Source organism: Melanotaenia boesemani, chromosome 24 (assembly GCF_017639745.1).
Source record: "Melanotaenia boesemani isolate fMelBoe1 chromosome 24, fMelBoe1.pri, whole genome shotgun sequence".
Taxonomy (NCBI): Eukaryota; Metazoa; Chordata; class Actinopteri; order Atheriniformes; family Melanotaeniidae; genus Melanotaenia; species Melanotaenia boesemani.
In genome coordinates, this window is record NC_055705.1 from 14,806,315 (window position 1) to 14,824,942 (window position 18,628).

The following is an 18,628-nucleotide window of genomic DNA, read 5'->3' on the forward strand; positions in this document are numbered from 1 at the left end:
TCAAATTGAGATCAATTATAGGAGGCTTAAATGAGGCAAAATAAGACCCTGTCATACTTGTGCTTTTTAAGACTATTTTAATGAGCTGTAAAGACCCATCCAATGGAAATTAGCTATTTTTGTTATGTTTGGTTAAACATAGGATATGCCATGCAACATTGCTCATAAAAATCTGGTTTTAAATGTGTATCCTGTGTATGTGGGTGGATAAGAGACAGCCGGCAGAGGCAAGCCGAGGAGGAAAAATCATGTTTAATCACATTAAAAAAAAAAGAAAACAAGATCTAAACTGTTGAGACGTTTGGAGCGCTGGGGTCATGGGATGGCTGTGTCACCATCCAGTATGTTTTCCACATCGGAATATCATGGTCATGTGTGTCAGGAAGACGGAGGACAACTGGGAGAGCAGGAGGAAGGAACAGGATGAAACTGTCCACTTGGTTTCACTTAGTACACAATTACTTTATTCCTCTAAGTAATGCCTCCTTAAGTGTGTATTTGTGAGAAAGACAGCAGACTTATTAGTCATATTGCTTTATTTATTAACAGTTGACCCAGTAATCTGATTTCTTGTGATTCATTTGCCGGATTTTAGGTACAAAAGGTTTAAACACACATGAATACTTGAGCAAACAAATGTCTTTGTAAACAACCAACAGAACAGAAAAACCTCCGTAATTTTTTTGTCATGAAAAACTACTGTTTTATGAAGACACAATCCTGTTGAAGTCACTTGAGTTGGACTGAAACAGATGCAGAGAACATGTAAGAAAACAGTGAAACACCAGAGGACTCTGAAGAACCAAAGATAAGAAAACCTTTTCAAAACACTGCTGTATTGTAAACAAATTCAAACGCAGATTCAAGGAAGAAATTCAACCTGCCAAGGACCAGGTGTTAGACGTTCACTCTACCAGGAAGCACACAAAATAAAATAGGTTGATTATAACTTTAAAAGACATCAGGAAACTCAAATAGTTTAATTTAATTTGACTATCTAATTCACATTTTGCGGATTTGTTCTAAAGCTGCAGTCAGTCACTCAGTGTAATGGGAGCTTTCGGACACGACTCGGCCTGATTCCACCTCCACCCGAATCAGCAGCCGCTTCTTGGAATTGGGGAACACTGGTGGGATTATGGTGGTGTCCGGAAGGGGAGTGCTGATTTCCGGAACGATGGTGGGTTCTGCAGCTCGTGGCTTCTCTGGAGGGTGTAGGTGCGATGGCGGGTGAACGTCTGCATGCAAGTAAGGACTTGGATTGGTTGGTTTGTTTTTAGAAATCTGAGCAGAAGAGAGGTTTGATTTTAGTGGAGCACGAAACATCAATTAAGCTGTAGATTTCTGGTTTTTGTTTATTTATTTCTATGTTTTGAATGTTTTATCTTACAATAATAATTAACTTTGGTGTCTTGTGCCCTACTAAAAGAGGAAATGTTCCCAGATCACTTAAACTAAATTGACATTTTAAGCTACATTTAAAGCCAACTGTAAATGCAAAATTTTCTTCCTTCAACGTCATGTTTGATTTGGATACAAAGCTCACTCAGCTGGCCTTTTTTCAGCTTTTCTGTATGAGTGCTCTTCGAAAAGCAACAAAACAAACCTGGAGTCATTAAGTGCAGCATGAATTTGACATGTAAAACGATGCATTGCACACTAGTTGAACTAAAATGTATTCTGAAAATGAGTATTGTCATACTGACTTTGTTAGAATAGATATTAAAGAAATCTATATTTTTCAATGAGTAGTTTCCATCTTCATAGTAATGATCCCCACAAGGGGGTGCAAAGGTTCAAAGAGATGATTCAAAGATTTTCTTGTAGTTTTTCCTTTTTGTAGCTTTGAGATACATGAGGGTTACAACACTTTAAACACTTCATCTTGCTATAAATGAAAGATGAAGAATTGCAAGCCAAAGATGTTGGGAATGATTCTTTTAAAAATCTGTCATATTTTTGTCCCATCAAGTTGCACTGACATAACTAAAAGGCTATAGCAACATGCAATATAGAAACCCAGAAATGCATCAGGACTGTTCATTTAAGAAGTGGTATTAAATTCTTCTCACCTGCACGGGGATGACGGGGATATATTCTTCACAGAGATGGAGCAGAAACAGTTGTTAGAGCAGGAATTTTACACTTTTATCTCATACATATTGTGCTCTCACCCAGTAATCTTTCCCTTTACATACCTCTCCTCCTCGCCCTCCAGGAGCTTTTGATAAGTGGCGATCTCGATGTCAAGGCTCAGCTTGAGGTTCAGCAGTTCTTGGTGTTCGCAGATCTGCCGGGCCAGCTCGTGCTTGGTCCGGTTTAAGGCCTCCTCCAGCTTTTTGATGTGCTCTCTGCTCCTGCCAATGTTTTCTTCACCGTCCTGTCTAACATCATCGATGTCCTTCTTCAGGGAGTCTTCCTAAAGGAGAAAAACCGAGAAGGGGGTTGGGTTGGCTGTTTGGGTGGACTGGGTGTAGATGGCTGAGTTATGTGTGCTTGTGGGTGAACCCAACCTTCCGTTTTAGAGAATCGAGGTCTCCATTGAGCCTCTGGATGGAGCGCAACATATCTGAGATCTCCCTCCTAAGGTCGCGCACTTCTTGCTCCCGCTGTCCTGCACTTAAGACCATAGCATCCATCTGAGAGGGAAAGGAAACAAAATTGTTGTGTTTCTGCAGATTTAGATTGACAGACTAAACATTTTCCATCTTTTGCTCACTTTTTTCTGGTTCCACTGCTCAGCCTCATTTCTCGTTCGTGCAGCCATGTTGGCATACTGAACCTCAATGGTCTTGACAATCTCTTCCATGTCTAGGGACCGTTTGTCAGTGTCACGAATGATCACAGTTTCATTTTGGACCTGCGACTCCAACTCTTTGATCTCCTGCAGGAGACAGACATGAGGAGAGCTGTTAACTGGAAAATATTCTTCATTTTCATTATCTTCTCCAGAGCTAAACATCTGTATGTAATTACCTCATCATAGCCAACCCTGAGGAAGTCCAGCTTTCCCATCAGGTCTTCCAGCTCTAGGGCCAGCTCTACAGAGTCCAAGTGTCCATCATCCACACCCTGTTGCACATTAAACGCATATGAGTGCTCAGACGGCATAAAGTGAAAAAACAAAATGTTGCTAACAATTGAGGAATTACCTCTTTGGCTAAAACAAAGTCATTCTCTAGGTCAGTTTTCTTGTGCAGCTCATTTTCATACCTGCAACAAAATGCAAATAAAGGATTAAAGAAACAAATTTTGACTCCTCTGGATACTTAATTAAAAAATAAAGGAGCAAAAAATCCTGTTAACTATTCTCCACTGTGAGCTGCTGACCTCTTCTTGGTGTCTTCCACCTCATCCTGGTTCTTTGCCAGCTCTTTCTTCAGTTTCTCCTGGTCATTGAGCAAGCTCTCAATTTGCTCCTCCAGCTGGTTCTCCAGGTGCTTCACGAGCTCATCCACCTTCCCTTTGTAGTCGTCCTGCTTCTTGAGGATCTTCAGTTTTGTGTCAAGCTTCTTCTTCTCATCCTCCAGGGCTTTTACCTAAAACACAGACAGTCGAGAAGCCACTGAATAGGAATTCAAAAGAAGATATTTTTTTAATCATCCCGCTTTCCAGATGGGGGCGGGGAAGTAAAAAGCAACGGCTGAACTACAAGGGCTCAGCCATGGCTGGGTGGGGACTTTTCTGCCTCAATTTGAAAGTTTTCTAAATTATCCACAAGGTGGAGTCCTAGGTGCATCTTCAGTAATGAGCATGCTGAAAGCAGCTTGCAGGACTGACTTTGTGTGGCCTCAGGTAAAAGAATTAGTATTATTTTGAGAGCAGACAGACGCTAAGTTAAATCATGCTTCGGGAAACAGGTTGTACAGTCCCTGTATTGTTCAGAAGGGTGTGATTCTGCTCCATAAATAATCTATTTTATGACACACTTTTCATTGTTTCAATAAAGGGAATTAACCTCTTGACACCAAGTGTTGCAAACTTGCAACAAACCACTTCAGGTCTTTTTAAATGTTTCTTTTTATTTTATTGATCTAATTTTTTAAAATATATTTTCATGGATTTACCTTTATTGTAATAACTTTTATATTATTTAATGATTACAAATTTATTTAAGATCTAATTGTAGTTTATTTTATTCCAGTTAATTTTTCCTTATTAATTATTTACCTCCACCAAGGCGAAGATTGTACAGTTAAATTATGTTTGTTTGTTTGTCTGTCTGTCTGTTAGCAACATAGCTCAAAAAGTTATGGAAGGATTTTCATAAAAAGCTTCAGGAAATGTCAGAAATAAAGGATGTGGGGGTGATCCGGATAATCCCCCAAATTCAATAATTCCTTTAAAGGGTTCTTTACTATTGGGAGATATGGATAATGTTGCCATTACAGCTTCTAACTCAAGAGATAATACCCAGAATCACTTGAAAAATAAATAAATAAATAATATGCAAGTTGGGCCTTTTGGGGATTTTATCAGGTGATTGACTCTATGGCTTGGTGGAGTGCTTCTAGTTTTTACTGTATTTATTTTTCTTTTAAGTATTAACACATTCATGCTTCAAGAGGTTAATAAACAGATTAAAAGTAGTAGTATTTCAAATACTGATATTTAAAAGAGGCTATTCTAAAAAAAATCTAAATACTTAAATGCACAGCTAAAACAGAAGAAAACAAATAAAAAGGGAAAATTGTGAGTTTAACTTTTTAAATTAGTTTATAAAAAATGTATAGTTGTTTCTTTGATAAAGTATAAAAGGTAATTTCCAAACCTTGTCAATCAGCTGGACGAACTTGTCATTGAGTGACACCATGTCCTGCTTCTCCTTGGTTTTACCCGACGCGTCGACCTTGGTGGGTTCGCTTTTGACCGGTCCCGTGGTGCCGGGCGTGTAGGTCCGGCTGCTGTAATCTCCTGGTTTAGACATAGTGAAGCCTTAAAAAAAGATAATTGAAGTCTTGGTGAATTGGCGAGAGGCGAAGGTACCTACAGCTCTGCGGATCACCTGCTTTTAAGGTGGTCGGCACCACCCATCACCCCACTCAACCTGTGGTTGCGTCCAATCAAAAGAGTCCAGGTGCAAGATTACAAGCACAGAAATAAAAATATCAACATGAAATTCTTGAATTTCAGCTTTGAACCTGTTTTTCTGGGGGTTGTGGCCGGATTCGGGAACCAATAGCATCAGAGGGGGGGCGGATTTTAGCTTATAGAGCAGGTATAAAACTCACCTGTATCCTTTCTATCCATTTACCATTCTATCCGACTCCAGCTGACACTGCATCCCAGCTCTCTTCAATCCAAAAGCAAAAAATGCCTTCAAACACCAGCGCCAGCATGTTTGGTGGAGCAGGCGGAAGGGGCTCCAGGGCCTCCGTGGCGAGCCTGGAGGGGCTGCGTAACGTGCTGCGCAATGACACGGACAGAGACTCCGCTCCGTTGCAAGCGGCTCCAGCGCGCAGCGCTTCTCCTGCTCCTGCTCCTGACGCTCCTGCCGCGCCTTCCACTCGTCCCGACGACAAGCAAACGCTGAATGGCCTGAATAATCGGCTGTCCGGCTACCTGGACAGAGTGAGGCAGCTGCAGGAGGAAAACCACGATCTGCAGAAACAGATTGATGACATTTTGGCCAAAAGGAAAACGCCTGAGGGACGCGACTGGGATAAAGTCCAGGAACCTCTGGAGCCTCTCAAGAAGCAGGTGGGTCTTCTTATTTCATATTTCTTCATTTTAATGTAGTATTTCTGACTGAATACAATCTCCTTTATTTATTTTTCCTCATCAGATCAAAGACATCACCATGGATAATGCAAAACTGCTGCTCCAGATTGACAACACTAAACTGGCCAATGATGACTTCAAGAACAAGTGAGTGGTAGTGCAATACCACAAATATCCTCTACCTTGAATACTTGTGATTTCTTTGATCACTGCTGGGTTCCTCTGTTCTTTTCTAGGCTGGATGATGAGACAAAGGCACGGAAAGATTTAGAAAAAGACCTGGAGAATCTGAAGAACATCTCTGAAGAAACCAAAATCAAACAAGATCAAACTCAGAAGGAGCTCGACTTGGTGAAAGATGAGATTGCTCGCGTTGAACAGGAACACAAGGATGTGAGTCTGGACACAAGCACCTGACAAATATTCACAATTACTGCGAATGAGATTAAAACATTAATGTGTTTGTTGCAGGAGGTGGACGATCTGTGTGAGAAGATCAAGGACTCTGAGGTGAAAGTTGAAATTGAATCCCAGAACTCCAACCTGGCCAAGATTGTCAACAATATCCGCAACCATTATGATAATCTAGCCAAGAAAAACCTACAGGACACAGAAGACTGGTACAACAGAAAGGTACAATCTGTCAGCCAGGTGTTCTGCTGATCTCCACCCACTCATCTGTTTAACTCACTGCCTCTGTTATGTTTTCCCCCTTTCCAATAGTTTGATAACATTAAGGTGGAGGAAGCCCAAAATGTTGAAGCTGTGCAGTCTGGGAAGTCTGAGCACAAGTATCTACTGAAGCAGAAGAAAATACTGGAAATTCAGATACAGACTGAGTTCAGCAAGGTAACCACATACACAAACACACACACACACACACACACGTATTTAAAATAAAAGGAAATAGTAAATTTCACTGCCAGAAAAGGCAACAAACATCAATATTTTCCATGTAATTCACAGACGTGTGTACACATTAAGTACTTGTCAGCTTGATGCTGCAGGGTTTTTAGCCTGTTGGTCCACTGCCCTGTCATTACAATGTAATGACAGGGCATTGTAGCTTCAGGTTTAAACCAGAAAAATGACGGTGAAGCACCTGGATGTGCAGTTTTGTCCTTGCAAAACAAAACAAACTATCAGCATGAAGGATTCCTGTGAAGTAATACGATTTACTGGATGTGCTTTAACCAAGCTGTATTCCCATCAGATCAATACTCTGGAGGAGACTCTGAGGAACACCAAAGCTGAGTACAATTATCAACTGGGCCCACTCAATCAGGTTATTCACGACATGGAGGGGGAGCTGAAGAACATGAGGTCGCAGGTGGAGCAGCAGATGGAGACCAACAAGAACCTTTTGTGTGTCAAGATGAAGCTGGAGCAAGAAATCAATGCCTACAAGCAACTGCTTAATGGCGCAACTGCTGATGCTGACAGGTGAGGATGAGGTGGTGAGGATTTCTAGGATCAGCATGTCCTTCCTTCTTTTAGGATGCACACTTTTAAAAAGGAAAATTATAAGAACACACCAAGATGCCCAGAAACGCAACAAAACTGTCCACGACTTGGTGGGTTATTTATATTCTTCTTCCCCGACAGCTTGGAGTTTGCTTTAGAGGATGCACTGCACAGTGGTAAGTTCTGGATCCGGCCAACAAAGACATAAAATAAATTCACAACCTTCTTACCTGATCAGAAAGTTCACCAAAGCAGACCTGGGTCGGTTACTGACTGAGATCCTTTTGGTTTTAACTTACAGTCTAATTGGATGTTTTCCAAAAGGAAGCAAAGAAGTAAATAAAGAAGGAAAAAAACTGCTTGCTTATCTTCCCGAACAACAAGTTCATAGTTCCAAAGTAGCAACTTGAAAGGTGTAAGCAGTATGATTAATGACATGGAGTGATTACTGAACCAGGCACAGACCAAAAAGCTAAAGACTTAGTGTTTCATGATTCAAAATTGAGACTTGAATGACAGACAATTAGAGAGCTATGAAATTAAGAGACATAAAGTTTGTTTGTTTTGTTAGATCTGCATTTTTTGCTGACCTTTCACAGCAGCTACTCTTTCTGGAACCTTGCCAAAATCAGTTAAATTACAGTTTAGATTAAGACGAAACTGCTACAAATATGAGACAAAATGTCTACAAACTGATTAAATTAATGAGCAAATAAGCTCAAAGAGGCAAAAATGGGAACAAATACAAATTAAAAATGGCCTAAGTAGTATATGGAAAACCAAATGAGACACACACACAAACAAAAAAAGAAAAGACATTCATAGAATTCTAAAAATATTTGTGAGGCATGCGGACAAAAAACAAAACAAAACAAAACAATCTGTGCCTGGGTTGTTTCATAATCCCCCCCATTACTGATGATATCGTTTACACCTCATAGTTATTAGCAGGGTTTAACACAAAAACCTCCCCCTGTGCCATTTTTGGTTAAAGGAATCACTCTAGGAATTACATTTACTGGCTTTCTTTCTCACTGTTGGATGAGAAGATGAATTAATTAATTACAACTTGGCACGACTGCAAATAAGTGCATGTCAGACTTGCTTTAAGGTCAGTGAACTGCACTAAATCGTTGTGAGATTGAAACTGCAACTAATAACCTGATGTTAACACACAAATAATCAAAAACATGATTTTTAATAAGTTAACCATGCATAAACTAATCCCTTATCGAGTCTCTTAGAATCACAAAGCTAATAGGAAGAACCAAAGTGATGCTTAATAAATTTACATGTTTAAAACCTGTAAATAAGTTTCTACTTCCTGTTTACAGACCAGCAAAAGCATGAGGAAGCAGTGAAAGAGGCAGCAGCTCTGGTGAAAGAAGAAAGTTCCCCCTCCAACAAATCCACTCCCCCCAAACTGCCTGAAGATGCTCCTGCTGAAGAGGAGGCGGCAGAGAAGGCCGACAAAGCAACTCTGGTTAGCAGGCCTGCTACAAAGAAGAAAACCAAAAAGTCCAAGGCAGAGAAGGATTCATCCTCCTCCTCCTCCTCCTCTTCCTCTTCTTCGTCTTCCTCCTCTGAGTCTGAGAATGAGTCTTCATGCAAAGAAATTTGATCTTTAACGGCATTTTCCTGCTTTCTGTTCTCTTCTGTGGCTCTGACACGTCATGTTAAAAATGCTGCTGCTGTCAAACCTGTAAAGTTACCACAGTTACGTACATTTTTTTCTGGTGTTGGTGAAATAATAAATAAATAAATGCATTCGGTTTTAAATCCAGAAAACTTGGCTCACTTCTTTTGATTCATGAATATATTTAGCAACTCAGCCACGTACGTTCAGCACATGAACCTATAAAAAACAAAAGCTTTATCTTTCAGTACAAAAGCAGTACAGGTATAAAAATGTTTACATTTAATAATCTATCCTTTTACAAAACAAATTAAGAACCTTAATATTTACACAATATTTAGCCTTAGTTTATCATTTACACATGCATTTGAACTTACAAATCCTAATCTACAAAATCACAAAACATAAGAGAATATAGTATCTCTAATTTTAATTAAAGTACCTAAAACGTTTTAACCATTAACCAGCTTACCTTTAGGGAGCTATAATGGTTAACTAGCCTTAGTCAGCACTCTTCATGCCTCTTGAATAGGTATACGAAATGAGGGCCGATTGCTCTTACAAAATGTACATCACTGTATCTTAAAGCACCAAGTAGCACCTTTAATGACCTGGATTTGCCCCTTAGTCATTCAAGACCTCAATAATAATAATAGCAGCTTTATGCAAACTATATTCAATGCAAAGTCTGAGTCTCTCTATTATCTGTTGATTTATGGACTGAGAAAATCCTAAAAGAAAAAGAGGAGACAAAAACCACTTTTTTAAAGAGTGATTTATTTTTCAAATGACCATGGTACAGACAACATGAAAGCACGAAAAGAAGGGATGGGGGAAGATTGAAATCATCCAATAAATGGATATTACATGGTGAGGGCTGAGGGGCAAGCAAGAGTACCAAATGGAGTAAAATATCGTATCAAAAATTTCATTCAATTTGTTCATATATATATTTATATAGGACTAATAATTCTCTTTAACTATGCAAAGCAAGGAATGCCCTTTTTTCCATTTATCTTAAGCCTTTACTCTATGTAGAGCCGACATTATTACTCATCCAAATAATAATAAAAAAGAAAAAAAAAAAGAGAAGAGACTGGACATATTCTTTTGGGAGGCTGGGCGGGGCATTTAAAGGCGTCCTGGAGTCCTGTCCGATGTGGAGTTGAGTCTCGCTGTGGCGCTTTTTGGCGCGTCCACTGGGGATTTTGATTTCTCGAGTGGAGGTCAGTCTCAACGGGAGAAGGTCTTTCCACTGTGAATCCCAGAGAGGGACATGATATTACATAAGATCATCAACAGGGTGATAATTAAGGTAAAATCTGACCAGTATTAATGTATTTTGCCATTATGCATTCTTTTTTAAACTTTTACTACAATTAATGTGATTTCTTTAACTACACCACATAACACAAAGTACTTATTCCATTCTTCTTAATGACTTCTGTAAATGTTTTTTTTTTTTTGTATGTTGGATAAAATCTCATACTTTGTCATATTTTCAAAGTGTCCTCTTCATCACAGTTAAAATAAATAAAAGATCATGAAACGAACCAACATTGCTTGCGAGTGAATCTTTCAGGATCTAAAAAAAGACGTTTTTATTCTTTGGTAAACAGCCACTGGGATGGTTTCATTTCATTAAAGGGCACAAACTAATAGTGATGGCACGCCTTCATTTAAGCTGTTCATCTTTTAATCCTTTAAGATATAATAATTACTGCAATCACAACTTGTTTTTCTGTGCAAGATTCATTTAAAATGACTGTCTTTCCTTTTAATGGGAGCAGTTTGTCTGCTTATTCCAGTTATACATTAGCTACAGAACAAAGACTCTCTTTGCTCCCACAGTACGCTTATCAGACCTACTTGGGTGAAAAGGACTACTTGAAGATTTAAAGTAAAGCTGAGCATTGTAAAAACTCCATTCTGATTCTTATTTAAGTCGGCAAACCCAGCAAAAAGCGCACAAAGTTTTAGTGCTCAATAAAGATAGAACAAAAATACTTGTGTCTTCGTGACTTCAGATATTGTATCTCCAGACTGAATCTGGGTGATTTTGTTTCTAACTGTAAAACTTGAATGAGACAATGTGCACGATTCAAGTTCACCACTGCATGTCTAAATATAAGGTATGGATGGTGCACACAAAAAGAATGAGATGCTTTCTGTTGAGTTTAATAGTACAGCTACTTTACTTCCTTCTTGCATGACTGCATTTGAACCTTTTAATGTGCACCGATTACATCAATGAGACTGTACGAAGAGATGCTGAGAGCAGAAGCTACTTACGAAATGGTCTTCATCTCCTTCTTCTCTGCGTCGGGTCGGGCGCGGTTCAGCACCTTGAGGAAATCTGACGTCTTGGCCCTCATACGCGTATGAATGTAAGCCTGCGTAAGAGACGACGTTCATGATGAACAGGTTCTACTTTTTAAAAACATTTAAAAGTATGCATTAAGGTGCTTCGAATTGTTTTCTGTCTGCATATTTTATACACGGAGACAAAATATCTTTAAAATGCAAAAAATGCTTTGTGCTCCTAGTTATTGTGTCTGGAGTAAAACACATCAAAGCGTTTCTACCCATGGCAGCCTGTAAATCAACCAACGTTAGTTTAGTTTGACAGCTGCTCATTTTCAAGCTCAAAAACAACATAAAACTAATTGAGGAAATAAGGAAAGTAAATGATCTATTTACACTAACCAATTATTGACTAATGAAGTGGATGTGATGAAGAGATTTAGTCTTGGTAGACACAAACTCACCTTTGAGCACTTTATGTGATAGTGCAGGTAGTCCCTGAAGGTGTGGATGAGGTTGATGGTGTTGTCTCTGGCATTGGCATTGGTGTGACGTGGGAACAGGACTGAAAAATGTTCAATGCAGAGAGTAGACATCAAATAAGACTGCTACATTAGTTGTACTTCAATGGAGGAAAAGAAAGGGGGGTACAATTCCTGCATCTTACTGACCAAAGGTGATGTATCCAATGTTGTCTCCGACAGCAGCATCTGTGTCCTTCAGCTCCAGAGGAGGCTCCCTGTGGCTGAAGAGCACCTGGGGAGCTGTGTGACTGGCTCTCCGACCCTCTTTAAACTCCTACACAGAGAAAAGGAAAACATACACAACAGCATCTTTTAGAGCTTTAATTCATTTCATTAAAATGAAAAGGAGTAAGAATTTGAATCCTAAGCTATAGAACAGTAACACTTAAAAGTCACCATGCTCGCTTAAAAAGTTTATTTAACCAGAATCATAATTGACAAGGACTGTGATTTTCATATATTTTTCCATGAAGAAATTAGCTTGATAAAACAAAATCAAAAATATTCATTAGCTAAATAGCAAAAAACATAAAATGTGTTCAATGTACAACAAAAAAAAAAGAAAAAAAATGTAAACAATTAATAATACAAATTGCTACCAACAGAGTATCAGCTGATTAGTTTATTTGTACTAGCTTCCAAGCCAAAGTGACTTACGTTAGTTAAGCTAACAAAACGTAATATATTACCAGTCAAAAGTTTGGACACACTTTCTTAGTTTTAAGGGAAAAGTGTGTCCACACTTTTTACTGGTAATTCCAAGCGGCAACCTCCTGAAATGTGAAGCCTACGCAGAAGTGCAAAAAATTGCAGTCCAAAGCCTCCAAAGCAGAGTCCATCTTGAAATTTGGGATAATTAGGGGCGTGTCCTTTTGATTGACATGTATCCAATTTCTGTGGCAAGAAGGGAGAGTGCAGCACAACCGCGGTTTTAAGCCAGCTAACAGCATGCCTTAGCTTTAGCCCGCCTACCTCCGTTAGCTGGTAAGCTACTGTTAGCCCCGGGTTAGCTCATAGCTACAGGCAGCGCAGAGTTTGATAGGTGTCAATCATCCACCCCCACCATCACAGTCCCACTCTCAGCTCCACCTCTTTGCCCAATTTTGGATTTTCCAGGAACTGACGACATGCGTGACCGCTGCCAAGATGGCGACGGTGGGAACCGCCCGATGAGCTTCAGTTCAGCTCTTCAGAAACCTACGGGTGACGTCACGGAGGCTCCGCCATCTTTTATTTACAGTCTATGGGTAATACACCTTTCTTCAGTGGCCTTTATCATACACACTACTATGCTAGGTCTCAAAATACATGCTATATAATGAATAACACTCAATCTTTCCAATATTCTGACATGAGATCCTTCATGTGCTTCTCCAAGGTGCTGTCATAACTTCTCTTGTACCCACGTTTAATTTAGATATAAATGAACAGAATTTATTTAAGTGCAGATCTTTTTTTTTTTTTCATTTGCCATCTGGCACCTATTTAGTTCATTTCGGAAAGTGTGATTGTATTACAGCTGCTAGAAATTTAATTTATCAAGTTTTAAGCATTTGGCCTGATGTATGTAGTTGTGTTCTCTTAATAGTAGATTCATCAATCCCAAACGGCTGCTCTTCAAATGACAGGCTGTTTTGCATCTACAATCTTCACATTTTACCAATGACCGTCATTTGGAACATTTTCAAGAATGCCTGCATGCATCTTCTGCATTTTCAGTCTTCAGAGCTATGCAGAGGATCAGAGGCCGTTCATTATGGATTCTACAAATGCCACCAAGTATTCTTGTCTCACCCCCAAATGATGACAGACTTAAAAGTGCATACAGCCTCACTCACCTGCATGAAGACTTTGCCAATGATGACATCATCGTCGTCTTTGAACACTGTGCTGAAGACCACTGTCACTCTGTCTTTCTTGGCCTCTAAATACCTGAGGAGAAAAAATACCTGGGAGTTTAACATCTGCAAAGAAATGAGGATTACCACAATGTCTTATTTTAAAGAAAAAAGTCCAGCAAAATAAAGGGAACCTGAAACCAGGCCCTTCCTCTGACTTCATTAGATGTTTGAAACTAAAAATGTTGAAGCTGTTGCTGACGTACATCGACTCATCATCTCTGTAGTGAACCACAGCCCTCTTCTCGCCCTCTTTTCCCTCTTCCTGGAACTTGAAGTACTTTTCAAACACTGAGGCGAAGCAGTTCCTCTTAAGCATCCCTGCCTGGTGGACAACCTCATCTTTATTGGTTGGTAGAGCATCCAGGTCATAGAGGAGGGACACGTTGTAGCCTGAGAGGAAGCCAGTCAGAAATGAGAAAATATTGCATGGTGGTTTATAGCTCATAAATTGCCACACATTTTAGTTTCACAGTTCATTTAAGGAACAATGACATATCCTGTGAGAAAGATCTCATAAAAGTTGGCACTTAAGATTTCTCTGTGGCAGATTGATATGATTTCAGTATCCTGCCTAATAAATTTAAACTTACCAGACTCTGGTGAAACCAGGAAATTCCCATAGACCCTCTTCAGTAGCTGTAAAACAAACAAAAAAAAAACAGCCATTATCTGTACCGCACTTCTCTAAATGTATTCTTCCTAAAAGCAGCACTTCACAGATAAACCACAACACAGGCTTAAAAAAGGCTAACACAAACTTAAAGACTGAAACTTACATGATGGACAATGTTTTATTACTGTGTTTAATTACTTGAATCTTGCAAGAAAAAGAGCCCAAGAGTTTAAGAAAACTTCATGGTCTAGATGTTTTTTTTAAAATGACTTTAAAAACAATGTTTGACACGTCCTTGATTCGCAGCTGATGTGAATTCACAAGATGAAGCAGTGGTTTAATAGAAAAGTCAACAAGTGTAGGAGCCGTAGGGCATGTAAAGAACCTTCTGCACAATAAAAACAAAAAGGAATGTGACAGGAAGGGAATGCATGACTTCTGGAGGTAATTGAAGGGGGGATGGATTTTCTAATAAATACCTGCGGTTTTGGAATGAGCTTCAGTATGCAAATCAGCTCAGGAATGACAGTGGACTAAAAACTGTCATGGTTTCCATTCATTTTCATCTCCATGTTATTTCAGCAAATTGGAAAAATGTGAGCGCATCTGTAAAGAGTCCTTCTGACAAAACAACTCGCCCATGACGGCTCCCCTGAGAAGACTTTCAACAGGCAGAATAACTGAATGTGCCACCGTTGAGATGTTCACTCATCCTTCTGCCCTTAAGCCTAAGGAAACGAGGAGGGAAGTTGTTGGACGACAGCCAGTCCGTCAACACAGTGTCTGCTGCTCGCAGTCAGCACTTCCTCGCCCGGGGTGAGTCACACAAACTCACTTCCTGTTTCAGACACAAGCTTCAGCAGTTGCTTTCTTCCTTACATGGCAACAGTGACTGCAGTGTAGGTATGTGTGTAAGAGAGAGAGAGAGAAGTCGGTTGTAATAATGACCTTTTTCTTTCTTTAATCATCCGTGCTTGACACTAAATCCCAACATAGACCGCTAACTATGTTTGCATTACTGCAGCTGTGTATCCTTGCAGTTCGCAGGTGTATTATCTGTTAAATCTAAAGTAATCACTGATAACAACCAAGCATTTTTCTTAAACATGTGTATGATTGATTTATTTTGACACCAGAGGAACAGAATGTTAAGCATATTGTTTAAACACAACTTTAAAAATCCAGATATTTCCTCTTATGACACATGAAACCTCAATCCCCCTCCCCACAGATCTTAGTAAGGCCTCTGTGTTTTACCTCATCAGCTCCATGCTCCTGCAGCTCCTTGTAGAACTTCAGGGAGATGCTAACCATCACTTTGGTCTTGTCCCCGTTAGGGTTGGAGATGTGGTACAAGACGCCATCGAAATCTGCAGTAGTAAGGAGCTATTTTAATGCCTGCATGTGATTCTGTCTCACCGCATGACACACGCGATACTGGCAGGGTTCAAACATGGGCAACAGGTTGATTAGATAATTGGATAAGCAGCAACTGATTTTTCTATTTTAAAAACTAACAAAAGGACACAGAAAGGTATTCAGTCCAACCCTGATTGTCTGTTTTTGGTTTAAATCAACCACTGCAGTATGCGTACAGTGCTTTTAGTGAAATTTGAGCAGTTTTTTTTTTCCCTAATGAACAAAATTAAGACCCAACTAACTGCAACCATGTACACACCCATCTCCACAAGTGCTACACAAAATACTACAGGACATACAAAAAACTCTGGCAAACCACATGGTAAGAGGCAGTCATGCAGATTTCCCCCTCAAAATGTAAAGCTATATAGCTAAAAAAATAAACAAACACATACTTAAAACTTTCTTATCAAAAATGCAATTAAATAAAATACACGTCTACATGAACAAATACTGCTTAGGAAAGCTAACAACTGAATTATAAAGGCGTTTGGTGTAAACACACCCTGAAGTAGCAACGGAGCGCTTACCTGCAAATGTCACATCGACAGCTTCTGGTTTGGTTCTGCAAAGAGAAAGGTTTACAAACACATGTAAATTACATTATTAAATTCATGTTCAGTTTTAAGTAAAGATGCAGAAGATTTTTCATTATTAGCTTCTCAACTAAGGATTAAATTTTAACATTGGACATAAGAGCTGCCACAATCATGAAACTTCAGTGCCAGTAATAAAGTAACTACTGCTACCAAAATTACTTTTAAAGATTCAAATTTTTCCTTGAAATATGACTAATTCTGATTAATGAGATCTTCTTTTTCATGTGATTTTAAACCAAAATGAGCACACAGGTTGTTGTTGCAGCTGTGGCTACTAAACCACAGCACAAGTTCATGTCATTCAACCTCTATTGAGCTTAATGAAAACATAATTCCAATTAAGTAAATGGTCTGTACTTATAAAGCGGTTTACATACACGTCACATTCACCCATTCACACACACATTCACACACTGATGGTGGAAGCTGCCATGAAGGGGCTCAACCACAACTCATCAGGAGCAATTAGGGGTTCAGTGTCTTGCTCAGGGACACCTCGACATGAGCTCTCCGGCTGGGGATCGAACTGACAACCCTTGGGCTACAGGACAACCACTACCCACTGAGCCATGCCCCCCCTGATTATGGAATATGGGTACCAATCAACTTAAAAAATTCTTGTCTTCACACACAGGCAACATCTATTTATCTTATTGAAGTTTTAATATCTAGAAACATCAGTCACTAGAGTTTTAACTTGAACTCTCTACTAAAGTCTGTTCTGTTGTCCTTTACCTTTATTAAACACCAACTAAATAATAAACAGCTGTAAATTAACCATTTCTAGGTGGACGCTGCAGAAACTTGTTCAAGCAGCACATTGTTAATGCTCCAAGCAGCTGCTGGCTGCAGACTTGACTCAGCTTGACTACAGGAATGCGGAAGCAGGAGAAAGGAGCAGTGGTTAGCTGACATGCAGCAGCTATATGGTCGTGCAAAACGGCGAGAAGCACATAAAACCCTCTCTCTTCTTATTATTATTTTAGTTTTTTTATTTAAAGATACGCTTCTACCGCACATAATGATCAGTCTTAAGCTGTTAGGCTGTGGTTAATTTACACGGAAGATTATTTGTCATACCAGATTTTTTGTGGTGACAGGCTTGTTTTAACATAATATGGCGCTGGATCAGTGCTTAAAACCTTAATACAATGGGTGGAACTTATTTAATAGGGTCATTAGTGGATGTTTGTGGGTTTTCAAACGAATTGTTTGGTTTCTTTTAATTACACATGAACAAATAAATGTCAGTGTTGGCTATATTGAGGTCGGCTAGCTACTTCAGTGTTTGTTAGACATTTCAAAACGCAGTTTTTAATATTGATTTTCCCAGCGGTGGCAAATTATACTAAACGCTTAGTTTTCTTACTACTACTCTAGAGGTAGGAGAACGACCAGAGGGGTGAAATTCAGTGGGATTACAATTTTTTGATAACACGGCTAGTGCAGACACGCCCCAGCTTCAGGCAAAGGAGCCTCAACGGACTAAATTACTTACATTATCTGTGGAGACTAGGACTTATTTACATCTATTAAGAAAGTATGGCATGATTGTACGCTTCTGTGAGCGTTTATAAACTGCTCATTTTAACGCAGTCGCATCTCAAGTGAAATGCTAAAGGGGAAGCTAGCTGGCTGACGTTAGCAGTGCTAGCCAGGTGTAACAATGATCTCTCACCCGTTGGATGCGCCGTCGAACTTAAGCGTCAGCGTCTCTTCTATGATGCGGTTATTGATTTCTAACAGGATCATCGCAGCGGACGCCGAAGTCGAGGAAGAGGGGGAAAGAGTGGTGCAATTTGGTGGAATGAACCTCTTTGTATCAAATCCTGCTAAATTTTCCTCCCTTGACAGACCAGACCGCTTCCGTCGAAGCTCTTCCGCCTGTGGCTTCCGCGTACTTTACACTCAGGACCCCACAAGATTTAGGTGGCTAAAATATAGCCTGTAGTAAATCCGCTATGATGATATATTGATAATTAGGGGAGATAGAATGAAAGGAAACTGACATTTCACTGAGTTAATAGATGTCAGAGATTGTCTGCAATGTTTATGGACAATCATCCTAACAAATCCGCAGTACTACAACATTCAGTTATACACTTATTTAAATCTATCTATCTATCTATCTATCTATCTATCTATCTATCTATATATCTATCTATCTATCTATCTATCTATCTATCTATCTATCTATCTATCTATCTATCTATCTATCTATCTATCTATCTATCTATCTATCTATCTATCTATCTTATTATTATTATTTCTTACAGGCAATATCATCCCTAATTTAATTTACAACAATGTCATTGTTACTCTGGGTATTATTTTTCCAAAGATTTATTTATTTATTTTATTTTATTTTTATTTTTAGAAAGCACAAGCCTTTAATTGTTAGCATTTTATTTACATAACAAGACTTATTGTAGAAAATCTTCCTATAC

The 18,628-nt window shown here is 39.2% G+C and overlaps 3 protein-coding genes across 4 annotated transcripts; 1 reads left to right on the forward strand and 2 right to left on the reverse strand.

Moving 5' to 3' along the window:
- Positions 1-525: 525 nt before the first annotated feature.
- On the reverse strand, positions 526-4,994 carry LOC121635787 (intermediate filament protein ON3-like). Of its 2 annotated transcripts, none has more exons than XM_041979118.1 (9): positions 4,772-4,994; positions 3,331-3,539; positions 3,153-3,213; positions 2,977-3,072; positions 2,720-2,884; positions 2,514-2,639; positions 2,199-2,419; positions 2,073-2,098; positions 526-1,238 (listed from the first exon to the last, which is right to left on the reverse strand). In XM_041979118.1, exons 1-9 carry the CDS (start codon positions 4,925-4,927, stop codon positions 1,039-1,041), a joined length of 1,260 nt encoding a protein of 419 aa, XP_041835052.1. In that variant the 5' UTR covers positions 4,928-4,994; the 3' UTR covers positions 526-1,038. The 2 variants fall into 2 exon arrangements, with proteins under 2 accessions (XP_041835052.1, XP_041835053.1); XM_041979119.1 differs by having other exon boundaries at positions 1,096-1,284; positions 4,772-4,993.
- A 260-nt stretch (positions 4,995-5,254) lies between these two features.
- LOC121635786 (keratin, type I cytoskeletal 18-like) lies at positions 5,255-8,968 on the forward strand. Its single transcript, XM_041979117.1, has 8 exons — positions 5,255-5,700; positions 5,786-5,868; positions 5,958-6,114; positions 6,193-6,354; positions 6,445-6,570; positions 6,935-7,164; positions 7,327-7,361; positions 8,520-8,968. Exons 1-8 carry the CDS (start codon positions 5,314-5,316, stop codon positions 8,804-8,806), a joined length of 1,467 nt encoding a protein of 488 aa, XP_041835051.1. The 5' UTR covers positions 5,255-5,313; the 3' UTR covers positions 8,807-8,968.
- A 610-nt stretch (positions 8,969-9,578) lies between these two features.
- Positions 9,579-18,081, reverse strand: arpc2 (actin related protein 2/3 complex, subunit 2). The gene is made up of 10 exons (XM_041979153.1): positions 17,860-18,081; positions 16,113-16,147; positions 15,421-15,533; positions 14,141-14,186; positions 13,754-13,940; positions 13,488-13,581; positions 11,797-11,923; positions 11,590-11,690; positions 11,114-11,214; positions 9,579-10,076 (listed from the first exon to the last, which is right to left on the reverse strand). The coding sequence occupies exons 1-10, from the start codon at positions 17,931-17,933 to the stop codon at positions 10,055-10,057; spliced, it is 900 nt and encodes a 299-aa protein (XP_041835087.1). The 5' UTR covers positions 17,934-18,081; the 3' UTR covers positions 9,579-10,054.
- Positions 18,082-18,628: the final 547 nt, after the last annotated feature.